General features: G+C 45.3%; 1 protein-coding gene across 1 annotated transcript in view; it reads left to right on the top strand.

Moving 5' to 3' along the window:
- KLKB1 (kallikrein B1) overlaps positions 1-6,417 on the top strand; it is a 194,811-nt gene extending 188,394 nt beyond the window's left edge. The window contains exons 26-27 of the mRNA XM_030192212.1: positions 2,803-2,959; positions 6,242-6,417. Coding sequence (XP_030048072.1) covers positions 2,803-2,959; positions 6,242-6,243 — 159 coding nt within the window. The 3' untranslated portion in view covers positions 6,244-6,417. The remainder of the gene's footprint in view (positions 1-2,802; positions 2,960-6,241) is intronic.
- Positions 6,418-13,572: the final 7,155 nt, after the last annotated feature.

The following is a 13,572-nucleotide window of genomic DNA, read 5'->3' as shown; positions in this document are numbered from 1 at the left end:
TCATGCTATCATACGTGCAGAGTGCCCCAGGCTTGGAAAAGGTTTCGGAGGGGGAGATGGAACAACTGCTTAGGCCCATTACCACAGGAGAGGTAGATGATGCTATTGATACGCTATCAGCACGTACAACTCCGGGTCCCGATGGGCTGACCCCAGAGTTCTACAAAAAATTCCGTGTGGTCCTGATTCCAGTGTTAGCTGCAATTTTTAATAATTGTTTGCAGAACGGGCGTTTGGCCCCTTCACAGCAGTGTTCTATTTTGGTTCTCCTCGCAAAGAAGGGAAATCTGGAACTTATCGAGAACTGGAGACCCATAAGTCTTCTGAATGTAGATAGGAAAATAATGGCCAGGATTATTTACAACCGCCTGGCTGGGGCAGTGGGTGGTCTCTTGTCCTCAGCACAGTTTTGCTCGGTGAAGGGGAAAGGGGCAGTGGAAGCAGTTTGTACCATCCGTGAAATAGTGGAAAGGAGTCAAGGTGGGACAAAGGGAAAGTATTTGCTGACCCTTGATCAGTCTAAGGCTTTTGACAGGGTGTCCCAGGAGTACCTATGGCTAGTGCTTCGGTGCTATGGGATACCCGACCAGTTTATAGGGTGGATCCAGACTTTGTATCGCAATGCAAGGAGTAGCACTCTAATAAATGGTTGGGTGGGCAAGAGCTTTGCAGTGAGGTCAGGGGTACGGCAGGGGTGTCCCCTCAGCCCCTTGCTGTACGTCCTTTCCTTAGATCCTTTCCTCAGAAGGTTGAGTGGAGGGTTTAGCGGTCAACTAGAGGGCATCTCTTTGGGTTCACACACATGGCGATGTGTCGCCTACGCAGATGATGTCACAGTAGTAATCAGTAGCAAGGAGGAAGCCGAGCGAGTTCAGACCTGGATGGCAGAATACACACAGGCTGGGGGGGCCCAGATAAACCAGGATAAGAGCTCCGCAATTTGGGTAGGACAGGGCAGACCAGCTTTCAAACTTCCCAGTCAGTACCCAGTAGCAAGGGATGAAGTACGGATCCTGGGTCTCTGGGTAGGCAGACAGGACTATGATACGATCAACTGGGAGAAGGGGCTGGGGAGAGTCGAGGAAAGGGTGGCCCAGTGGAAATCATATAAGTTGCGGTTTGTGGAAAAACTGCATGTCATTAAGACCTATCTGATACCCCTTCTCCTGTTCATATCCAAGGTCTGTTTACTGCCTATATCGTTACATGCCAGAGTATACAGCTTGTTTTTCCAACAGCTATGGGGGAACAGGATGAATATTATCCGGAGGGAGGTGACCTATTTGCCCAAAAGGGAGGGGGGGTTGGGAATGGTCAACCCTGTGGTACATTTTAGTTGTTTCTTTTTCCAACAAAATCTGGGAGGGGTCTTGCGGGAAGGGAGGCCGGCTTGGGCAGACTGCATGGCCTCCTGGCTTCAGCGGTACTTGAGGGATTGGGTGAGGGGAGGTCAGGCAATGCCCCTGCGAGGGAAGGCGGGATACTTGCCACAGTACATCTCACCTCTGTTGAGATTGGTGAAGAGATGGGGTATCACAGTACAGGAAATCCAGAAGGAGGACAGGAGGCAGCTACAACACCGCATTATTCAGACACACTTTTCAACACGTCTAGCCTTGAGGGACTGCCCAGGTCCACTACAGGAGGAAGGTCTGGCTTTCCTCAATTCATCACGCCTCCCCCGGAAGATTGCGGACATGGCCTGGCTGACTTTCCACAGCCGGCTTTATGTTCGAGCTAACATGAAAAATAGAAACAGCAATGATCGTAAGTGCCCGAGAGGGGAGTGCGTGACGGAGGATGAAACAATGGACCACTTCCTCCTCAAGTGCCCGTTCAATCAACAAGTCTGTCAGGCAGTAGCCCGCCAATTAGGGATTCCTTTCTTCCACCAGCTATCTTATGCAGAATGGGCCTATGGAGGGTTTCCAAAAGGAAAGGGGTGGTGTAGGGAGACACTGTATATCATCGCTGCAGCCCTTTGTTACTTCCTGTGGCAGGCACGCTGCCAAGCTTCATTATATCGGAAGTGGCTGTCTGTACAGGAGGTGGCAGGGGATGTGGTACATTTTGTCCAGCAGCTGGCAGTGAGGGAGAAGGAGCATTGTTCTGGACTACAGTGGGCAAGGCATTGGAGGGGTTTTTCGTTTCAGCCTCCCTGAGTGGGAGGGTTTGTTGAGGGGCGGGGGTATTGGCCAGTAAGGTTTTATTTATGTATTAGTTAGCGGGTTTTATTGCTTGTTTTATCGCTTGTTTGTATGCTTGGTTTGTCTTGTTGCAAGTTTCAATAAAGACAATATGACACACATACATACACGTACACAACCTCCAACAATGTCAAAAAGCACACACCCTACCCCAATGCCATGTCAATGCACACTCACAAACATATACATACACTCTCTGACATAGAGATGCAGGGTTCATGTCTGTGACCACAGTGTAAGCCATAAGCAAAACACAGAGCAACTTACAATGGTGGTCACTGTTTGCAAGAGAACAGGGCTTTATGCTCTCAGATACGATTTTCGTGCCTCGGGCAAGCTACAGACTGCTTTCTCCCCCCCCCCCCCCCCCACCCCGCTAGTGCTTTCAGGCTTCCCTGGTGTTGGGTGTGTCTCTACCTGACAGCATATTTCCACACAACCTACTATTTCACTCCAGACCTCCCTCCTGATTTGCAAGAGAGATCCAAGCCATCTCTGAGTCTGTGACTGTGAATATTATCTATTCGTACATAATAAAAGCAGAATTAGTTGTTATATTGTTTAATGGTAATAAATTTCTCTGTGTGTTTCATAGGGGGACTCAGGTGGCCCATTAGTCTGCAAGCATGAAGAAAACTGGTATCTGATAGGCGTCACCAGCTGGGGTGAAGGATGTGGTCGCCCAGGACAGCCAGGTGTTTACACTAAAGTCTCCAACTTTATAGACTGGATTTTGGAAACTACAAAGCAATGTAAGACATTACTTAATTTATTCTTAGGGGGAAGTTATCAACATGGGCTACCATTAAGGGGGGGGGGGGGGGGGGGTTAACCACAAATTGTGCTATTTTAGCACAGAGGCCCATTTTCTGCAGTGAGACCCTGTGCCAAAATAGCATGACCTGTGGTGAAGTATCCCATTTTAACAGTAGTCTAAGTTGATCACTTACCCCCCTTTATGTTTTATCTGGTGAGTAGCCACCTGGACAGTTCCCAACAGACAGTTCCCACCCATCAATTCCCCCCCCCCCCCCCTCCCCGGCCAGTTCCCACCTAGGCAATTCCCCCAGGACAATTCCCACCTAAGGGGGACAATTGTCACACACCCCCTCCCCCGGTCATTTTCCATTCTATCTTTTTTTTTTTTTTACCTACCTTCATTATTGTATTGGGACTGGGACTCTTTTTTTCCAAGTAAATTCCCATGAGTCCTGGCAGTGTGTCGAGTTGCGTTGTGGCGCTGCTTTTTTAGATGATGAGCGGTAGAGATTGGGTCAGGAAGAATTGGGAGCAACAGCAGGACAGGATCAGGGTGCCTGGTAGTGACTGACTCAGTATGGAATGCTGTCCGCAGCAGGAAGATTTGGAATCCTGGCTGGACAATCACCGGGACTTCACACACTCATACTTTATCCAGAAGGGCACCAAGGTGAGGCATTGTGACTGGCGGAGATCAAGTTTGGGAAAAGTGGGAGCGATTGCGGTATGGGATCAGGGCGCCCAGTAGTGACTGACTCGGTAGAGAATGCTGTCCACAGCAGGAGGCTCTGGAAGACTGGCTGGATGATCACTGGGACTTCACGCATTCATACTTTATCCGGAAGGGCACCAGGTGAGGGCAACTTGCTGGTGGGCTGATGAACAGCATGGAAGCAGCCTGGCTGTGGCTGCACAAAGCAGAGGTTGTGTAACCGGGTTTCTAGAGTCCGGGGCAGAGCAGGACCGGGATATCTTTTTAACTCCCTCTCTCTCTCCAAACAATGGGAGAGGGGAGAGGGAGGGAAATGCTGCCCCTGTCTTGGGATGTCAGCAAGCACAGGGGCTTCCCTTGGCCATCTGCCCCTATGTCAAGTTTAGGGGCTGATTATAGGGACACCCTAGCATGTGTTATATCAGTGCAGAGATTTGTTTTCATTCAGAGTTTCTATTTATTTATTTATGACATTTCACTTGAAACCTAGTTTGGGGGAGGGCATGGTGGGGCATTGCCCCCCCTCCCCCCAAATGATATGGAAGGGGAAAGAGAAGAAGATTACTTGTCCTATTGTGTTTTATTTATTTATTTATTTATTTATTTTGTAGCATTTGTATCCCACATTTTCCCATCAATTTGCAGGCTCAATGTGGCTTACATTTGCAGTAGTGGCGATTGCCATTTCCGGTTAGCAGAGTTACAATGGTATTGCATTAAGGTGCATACAAACATGGTAAAGAAGAATACGTTATGTTATTGTCTGTAGGTTCCTGAGTAATAGATTGGATTGTATCATATGTTAGGTCATAAATTATAGAGAAATCATTTTCGTCATAGGATTAGAGTGGTAGTGCTTGTTCGTTAATATCAGTGAGGTAGGTCAGTCAAGTGATACAAGTTCGGTTTTGTCTTTTGACTTTTTGAATGTCCTCTTTGGTGTGGTGGGAATTGGTTCAATGGGAATTGTCCTAGGTGGGAACTGTACAGATGGGAATTGGTGGGTGGGAACTGTCCGGTGGGAACTGTCCAGGTGGGATCTGACCTAGAACCTTTATCTGTGATGTGCTAAAATTTTACATTTTGGTGGTTATTATTCATGATTTACCTATATAAATATCAGCATTTAGGGGGAAGTGATCAATGTGGGCTACTGTTAAGACATGTTATTATACTGTTAACCCCCAGTTAGTGCATAAAATTGGAGCTATGCTAAAATAGCATGATTTAGTGGTAAAATAACATGTCATAATGGTAATCCACAATGATACCCCTGAATTTGAATCTGCAACTGTTACTAATGAATATTTATTATGTTTTATATGAATTTATAGTTTAATATTGTTTAGTAATATTAAGTTGTTAGTTTTTTTTTTGTTTATTTTAGTGTAGTATTATCTTCTGTTAGTTTTTGTTTTGTGTATTATGGCTTATTTGATGCTGCTATTGTGCATGTAAGATTTAGAAAGCTGGGATTTACATGTGGAAATCTGCACAGTGGAAGCAATTCTGTAACTGGGCACTGCAATTTAAGGGGGCTGTAAGCCTATTCTGTAACGGTGCTTACAAGTGTAATTGCCATTATAGAATACTGCATAAGTCAGCTAGGTCTATGGTTGGCGTAAATGTTGGTACCTAAATGTGATATTTGCTTGCATAATTTATAAACATGTAAAATTTCGGCCCTGCCGCAGCCGCATTCATGCCTCTCCCTGTCAATGATCCTCTTCCAATTATGTGCCACACCATTTTGGAGGGCATTCTAGAAATGACATCTAGATTTCAGTTCTGGAAAAAATAGGCGAGAGCGCTATACTATATAAATGATGCTCTGGGTGAGCATCATTTATAACATCCTCCATGGTGTGGAGGAGTGGCCTAGTGGTTAGGGTGGTGGATTTTGGTCCTGAGGAACTGAGTTCTATTCCCACTTCAGGCACAGGCAGCTCCTTGTGACTCTGGGAAAGTCACTTAACCCTTCATTGCCCCTTGTAAGCCACATTGAGCCTGCCATGAGTGGGAAAGCACAGGGTACAAATGTAACTAAAATAGAATAGCACTTAGAGCCTATTTCCGCACCTAGGGCCCTGTTTACTAAGCTGTGCTGTAGGTGTGCAAACTTTATAGTGCGTGCTAATTCTAGAGACACCGATAGAAATATAATGGGTGTCTCTAATGTTAGCGCATGCTAAAAAGTTAGCGTGCCTACAGCGCAGCTTAGTAAACAGGGCTCCAAATGTTTTAGCGATTGACAAGTGTAAAATGGTTGCTCCTGCAGCACGAAGCCAGTACACACCCATGCATTCCTGCAAGTGGCAGATCCTTTTCTAAAGTGCTACTTAAACGGGACACGTTCTGACCTGGATGTCTCCATTCTTATTTCTATGTTCTGTCTGAAATGGGGCTGCCCATGACCTGTTCAAGGTAATTGTGACCAGGGCAGTTTTCTCACACACAGAAATTTATCACAAACTGTAGTTGTTTGAATCAGGTTGAAAATGAAACATATTAACTTTTTGAAATACTGTACCATTAATTTAAAATGTATCTTTTTTTTAACTAGAATTTGACAACACAGATCTGCAAAACTAGAAGGCCACAAAAGTGAACCTACTTCTGACGTGCAAATAAGTGCAATTCCTTCTTTCCAATATACAAAAGGAAAGAAATATCCATCCATATACTAGATGCCTTCATGTATCCGCAGTATTAAATTAATAAATATTGTGAATCACTGTATGATTTATTTATTTTCTTTAAGTAGAGGAGTGTGGTAGCCGTGTTAGTCCACTCTTAAGGTTATCAATAGAAATCAAACAAAACAAAACATGGAAAAGAAAATAAGATGATACCTTTTTTATTGGACATAACTTAATACATTTCTTGATTAGCTTTCGAAGGTTGCCCTTCTTCCTCAGATCGGAAATAAGCAAATGTGCTAGCTGACAGTGTATATTTTCTTTTAATTTACTGGGTATACATATTAATTATAACAAATTAGGGGAGATTAGGTTCATATTAAAAATCTCAATCTAGAAAAATTTAAGGTTAGATCCTTTAGTGTTAAAGGGAAAGTGCAAGGGTTTGTTTTATTCCTTTTTGATGTATTTTATACTTGCTGATGTAATTTTATGCATATCTGATGTATTTTATTCTCATTGGGGTAGATATTCAAAGCAATTTAACCAAGCAGGAGTGGTAGAGCCCACCATTTTAAAACAGCTTGGCTCCTTAGCTTGTTGTGTCCTATTTTCACCAAACTTAGCAGCCCATGGGGCCCTTTTACTAAGGTGCACCGAAAAGTGGCCTGTGCTGGTGAAGGTGCATGTTTTAGACGTGTGCATGTCCATTTTTCAGTGCTCCTGGATAAAAGGTCTTTTTGTTTTGTGGCTGAAAATGGGCGTGCATCAAAATTAAAACCAGTGTGCATCCATTTTCGGCATGAGACCTTACCGCCACCCATTGACTTAGCAGTAAGGTCTCACACGCTAACTGAGTGATAAGCATCAACACGCGTAAACTGCCAACTACAGACGGGTAAGTGCCACACAATAGAAAACAGAAAATATGTTCTACCGTGTGTTCTGGATGCATGTCAAAAATGGAATTACCGCCTGGAGCATGGGTAGCCAGGCAGTAGTTCCAATTTGATGCGCGTTGGTTGCGCATAGGTGCCTACACACCTTAGTAAAAGGGCCCCCATGTTTTCACATGAAACTTCATGTTAATGTAGGAATTTAAGTTAGGCTTATAAATTTAGGCTTGCCATTCATTTGAGTCTCATTTATGAACCTAGTGCTGAAAATCAGGGCTAAGCTTCTAATTTCTTGTCCCCCACCTTAAATGTATTCTTGTTGCCATCCTAAAGTTAACAGTTTAGAGAAATGTTGAATATAAATTTAGACATGCAGCCCTAGTAAATTTTCAAGCAGTCAATATAGTAGCATGGGGGCATGTGAGGCTCTGGGTATTGAATATCCAGGTATCTACGGTCATCCGGAAGTTTCCTGGGCACCAGCTGATATTCAGACTGGTGCCCGGTTAACTTGGAGGATAAAATTAATTCAGCTGTTTTGCAGTCATAACTTTATTTGCATATTTAACTGATTAACAGACAAAATATCATCACTACTTGGCTAAGTTACACCCCGAACCTCCCCTAACCTAGCCGGTTAGGGAATGGCTGGTTAGCAGCAATATTCAGCAGCACTACCTAGTTAAGTGCCACTGAATATCAGTAGCCGGCAGCTCAGTGAGGTTTAACTGTGCAGGAGCTTCTCCTGCCTGGCTAAACCCCTTTGAATATTGACCTCCTAACTCTCAAAACTAGAAGCATAAATCTTTTGCATGTCAAACATATAGGAGGAGATTTTATATATGGTGCCTGAAAAAATCAGCGCCGACTAAGCATATTCTGTAATCAGCACCTAGATTTAGGCACCGATTATAGAATATACTTAGTTGATATTTCAGCGCCAATATCTGCATGCATCCACTTACGCCAATGAAAACCTGGTGTAAATCTCAGATCGCAGATTTGGGCGCACTGGGCCATATTATATAACTAGGTACCTACATTTTGGAATGTCCATGAAACACCCATTTTCCCACCTATAACCATGCCGCTTTTTGCCACTGCATGTTGGAAGTTTGACGCACATCATTACAGAATACACTTAGCAAGTTGTGCACCTAAATGCTAATCAGTGCCAATTAGTGCTCATTATTGGCTTGCTAAGTGCTATTATCAGTGCTCATTAGCTTATTAAGCCAGTTAAGTTAAACATGATGCCTACATCTAAGTGTACTATATAGAATCTGGGGCATAGGGGTGGATTCTATAAATGGCGCTTTAAAAATGTGTCGCAAAATTCCTCGCTTAAGCGGTATTCTATAAACCATGCCTAAAGTTAAGTGTGGCTTATAGAATAATGTTTAAGCGGAGAGGTCATGCTTAAATTTAAGCAGTGCTATTTGCACCAAAGAAAACATGATGCAAATGCCCATGCCTAAATTTATGCACAGAACACCCATATTCTCTAATTACATGTGTAAGCTCTTTGAGCAGGGACTGTCTTTTCGTGTATGGTGTACAGCGCTGCGTATGCCTTGTAGCGCTATAGAAATGATAAGAAGTAATAGTAGTAGTAACTGAAAACCAAGCGCCATTACACCCCGAAACACCCATGACCCTCCCATTTCTGCACCCCCTTTTTTGGGCCATGTGTAAAATTTAGGCATGGATACTAATTACATCAAATTAGGGTCAATAATTGGCACTAATTGGCTCATTATTCTATTAAATTGCATGCACAAATTGGGCACGTGCTTAAATTTGTGCATGCAATTTTTGGCGACTTTTATAGAATCAGGGAGATTTTATTTTATTTTTATTTATTGCATTTGTACCCCACATTTTCCCACCTATTTGCAGGCTCAATGTGGCTTACAGAGTATTGTTATGACATAGACATGAGAGGATATTAGATACATTCGGTGGTAAGCTGAAGATATTAGAAGATACATTCTGTGATAAGCCGAAGATATTAGAAGATAGCGTAGGGGATATTAGATAGAGTGGTGAAGGAGGTGTATTTATATGATTGGGTGGATTGTGTGGTGATTTGTGTCTTTAAGGGTTCTTTTTGTAGGCTCTGTTGAAGGGATGTGTCTTCAAAGATTTGCGAAAGTTGCTTAGATTGTCCATAGTTTTTAGGGTTGTGGGTAGCGCATTCCATAGCTGTGTACTTTTGTAAGAGAAGGTAGTGGCGTATGCCTGCTTATATTTAAGTCCTTTGCAACTGGGGAAGTTCAGATTGAAGAATTTGCGGGCTGATCTCTTAGCGTTCCTGGGTGGTAGGTCCACTAGGTTTAACATATAAAGTGGTGCATCTGCATGACTGATCTTGTGTACAGTCGTGCATATAAGCTGCAGTAAATTATCACAGCTTAATTTACTGCAGGAGTCACTAACTTGTGGTAACTCAGCACTGCAGGCCAGTAATTTATTGCAACAAAATTTAATGCAGGGATCACTAACCTGCTCCTGTAATAAATTTTACTTTGCATTGTAGCTGCCAGGAACAGTGTGAATTCCTGGCTGCAGCAAGGTACAAAGAAAGTGCCTCAAGTCAGCCTGCTATCTTTGAAAAAGGCTGCTGCAAAGGCAGGAGCCAATCCCCCCAATTCTCCAAGCAAACCACCCCACCCCCAACAATGATACACATCCTTCCCACCTCTGAATCCCCCCAACAACCTCCCCGGGTCACGTGATGCCTGCTTCCGGGTCACGTGATGCCTGCTTCCTAGGAAGACGTGGATCTGAGCAGCTCCCCTGAAACCTGCTAAAAACTGCTAAAAAATACATAGATCCGGTCGGGATAAACGCTGATACCTGCTCACTAAGGTGCAGAAAGTACCCCCAGACGCATTTGAGAACGCCGGGTGACTGAGGTATGCCCACAAAAGGGCAACGAAAAGCAAAGATAACGCGGACCCTGAATCAAGCCAAGATGGCGACGCCGCAAAGGGCCCCGAGCCCAGACCCAGCTTCGCTCCCGCCCCCGACGCTAGTGCAGAGCGCGGAATGGGTGCAGGAAATCACAAGATCAGTATCGGCGGCACTAGCTGACAGACTGAATAAGTTGCAATCAGCAGTGGAGGAAATCCACGAAAAATTTGACGCCCATACTCAACGAATCCAAGAGATGGAGCAGCGCATAACAACAGGCGAGGAGGAAGCGAGGGCCACGGCGAACCTGGTTGCCGCGTTGCAGAAAGAGGCGGGAGAACTCAGAGAGAGGATTGAGGAGCAGGAGAATCGTAGTCGCCGGAATAATATCCGCGTGATCGGCTTGCCTGAGGCGGTAGCGGGCACTGAGCTGTACCAGTTTTTTGACTCCTGGTTACCACGAGCGCTGGGTTTGGAGGAAGCTACAAGCGCCTTCTGTTGCGACAGAGCCCATCGGATGGGGGTCAAGGGAGACACTAACACCAGACCGCGCACTGCTATAGCCCACTATACCAACTGGCTTTCAAAAGAACGGATCATGAAAGCATTTCGAATGAAGGGAAGAGTGGATTATGAGAATCATCGACTGCTGTTGTTTAACGATTACTCTGCACGTGTAGCAGCGCAACGGAGAGCAATGGCGCCCACGTGCTCTGCACTTCATAAGAAGGGAGTGAGATTTGCGCTTATGTACCCTGCTAAACTGCGTATATGGCAAGGCGGACAGACAATCCTTGTGCAGGAGGTGGGGGAAGCTCAAGAGTTTCTGCGCAAGATGACCGCGGCAGCACAAGAGGGGTGAGAAAGCCAGAGCAATGAGAGCTAGAAAGATTTCTGCAAGAAACGATGTGACATATTGAGGATCCTGAGGCACCATAGGGATAAAGAACTTGAACTCTTGCTGTTGATAGGTTTGTTTGCTACTGTTGTTGGGTTGAGTTCCTAATTATAGATTTAAACGGGGAGAAGTTGGGGGATAGAAAGGGTTGTTATTTGACTGGGGGTTCCCTTATGTTACTGGAAGTTCAGAAATGGGAAGGTAACTTTATCACAGGTGGGAGGGGATTTGAGTAATTAAGATCTATGACGGGCGGGGGAAGGGGAGCTGCTGAGAAGATTCTAGGAAGGTGAAGGATGAAGAAGAAGAGGAAGGGGGGGAAGAGGGGGGAGGGGAGGGATGGGAGGGCAGGAGACAGAGGGCGGGAGGGGAAGGGAGGGGGAGTGGGTGAGGGGATGTATGCATGTGGTGGATGTATGGGTATGCACGAGAAGGGCACGGGGGAGGGGGGAGTAAAGATAGCACACATAAAGCGTATCCTACAGATTAGGATACAGGATGAAGAGAATGAAGATGGAGTAATGCAAGAGAATCAGAGAGTGGGAACCTGCCGGTCCAGCTGGGAGACTGGCGGGATTGATGCTAGTATGGCTTTGGAGAGTGCCCTGATGTGTGGTGATGATGGCTAATTTGAAAGTGGTCACGCTTAATGTGGACGGGTTGCACTCCCCGGTTAAGAGAACCAAGGTACTTTCGTGGCTGAAAAAAGAGAGAACAGACATAGCATTTATTCAGGAAACTCATTTAACTGCAAAAGAACACCAAAAACTTAGAAGGGGATGGGTGGGGGAAGTAGAATATGCCTCCTATAATTCCAGGCAGCGAGGGGTGGCTATTTTAATACACAAACAATTGCCTTTCACCACCCACAAAGTGATATCGGACAAGGAAGGGCGATATGTGCTAGTTCTGGGTGACCTATGGGGCCAGAGTTTATTACTGTGCAATGTTTACGGGCCCAATGTGTATTCCCAAAGATTCTATGCAGACTTAGTGGCCAGGGTGGCGCCTTTCCCAGACTGCCACATAGTGATGGGGGGAGATTTTAATTTCGTGGCTGATCAGACAGTAGACAGTAAGCCCCGGAGGTTGAGAGGAGGGAATTGGGATAGCAAGGGGATTAACTTCTTAACATCTGAATTGGGGCTAGTGGATCTATGGCGGCTCTTGCACCCACATGACAGTGAATTCACCTTTTATTCTCATCCCCATAATACCTATTCCCGGATTGATTACCTCCTTACCACTCCTTCGTTGCTTTCCCGGTCTTCTCATGTCCACATAGTGGACTGCGCACTCAGTGATCACTCGGCGGTCACTATGACGGTATCCTTTACAGAGGGGACGAGGGAGCGAGTGTGGAGGTTTCCTTCCTCACTATATCATGACAGGGAATTTCGGGAATACTTAAGAGACAAATGGTTAGATTATCAAGCGTACAACCAAACAGGGGACGTTGACGCAGGCACATATTGGGAGGCCTCAAAGGCAGTGATGAGGGGTCATATAATAGCATACACGGCAGGGAGGAAAAAGAGGAGAGAGGCAGATCTGTTGCAGCTGTCCAATGAGTTCCACAAATTAAGACGGGCACATACGAGTACTATGAACGCTTTAGACCGGGCTCGAATGGCAGAGGTCAGACGCCAGATAGATAACATCCTGACACAAAGAGCACAGAGGGACATATACTTCCAACGTTTTAAGTTATTCAAGTGGGGAAATAAGGCGGGGAAATTGTTAGCCAACCTGGTACGACCATACCGCAAGCGGCAAATCATTACCACTATCAGAGATGACGCTGGTAGAGAGTACACTAAAGAGCAGCACATCACACAACAATTTGTGAAATATTATAGCTCCTTGTACGGGGCTCGAGACTTCGACCATGAGGCTTGTGAGGGTTTTTTTCGAGATATTCACCTTTCTACGATAACGCCCGAGCAATTGCAGACCTTAAATGGCCCCATTGCAGAGCAGGAGATCCGACAAGCTATCAAATTTTTACAACTGACTAAGGCGCCAGGGCCGGACGGCTATGGCCCAGAGTACTATCGAATGATCGCAGACCTGGTAGCAGGCCCTATGGGAGCATGGTTTAACGGGATAGTGGAAAAGGGGCTACCTATACAATATAATATGGCCCACATAGTATTAATACCAAAGCCGGGTAAGGATGTGACCCAGGTGGGCTCATACCGCCCCATATCACTACTTAACCAAGACATAAAACTTTTGGCAGCTATATTGGCTAAACGCATGAATGGGATAGTCCCCTGTTTGGTGCATGAGGATCAGGTAGGCTTTGTCCCAGGACGCTACGCCTCTATGAACATTATGAGGGCTCTTTTAGCTGTCCATGAGTGTAAAGGTAAGGGAGGGCAGGCAGTAATTGCGGGGTTAGATATGGAAAAAGCGTTTGACAGTATCTCGTGGCAATACCTATTCTGGACCTTAAACCGGTTCGGTATTATAGGGCCGTACATCTCTTGGATTAGAGCGCTCTACACTGCCCCAATGGCCAGGCTACTGATCAATGGTACAC

Source organism: Microcaecilia unicolor, chromosome 2 (genome assembly GCF_901765095.1).
Source record: "Microcaecilia unicolor chromosome 2, aMicUni1.1, whole genome shotgun sequence".
In the NCBI taxonomy this organism is placed as follows: domain Eukaryota; kingdom Metazoa; phylum Chordata; class Amphibia; order Gymnophiona; family Siphonopidae; genus Microcaecilia; species Microcaecilia unicolor.
The sequence above is the reverse complement of the archived record's forward strand: the minus strand, read 5'-3'. Positions and strand labels throughout refer to the sequence as shown.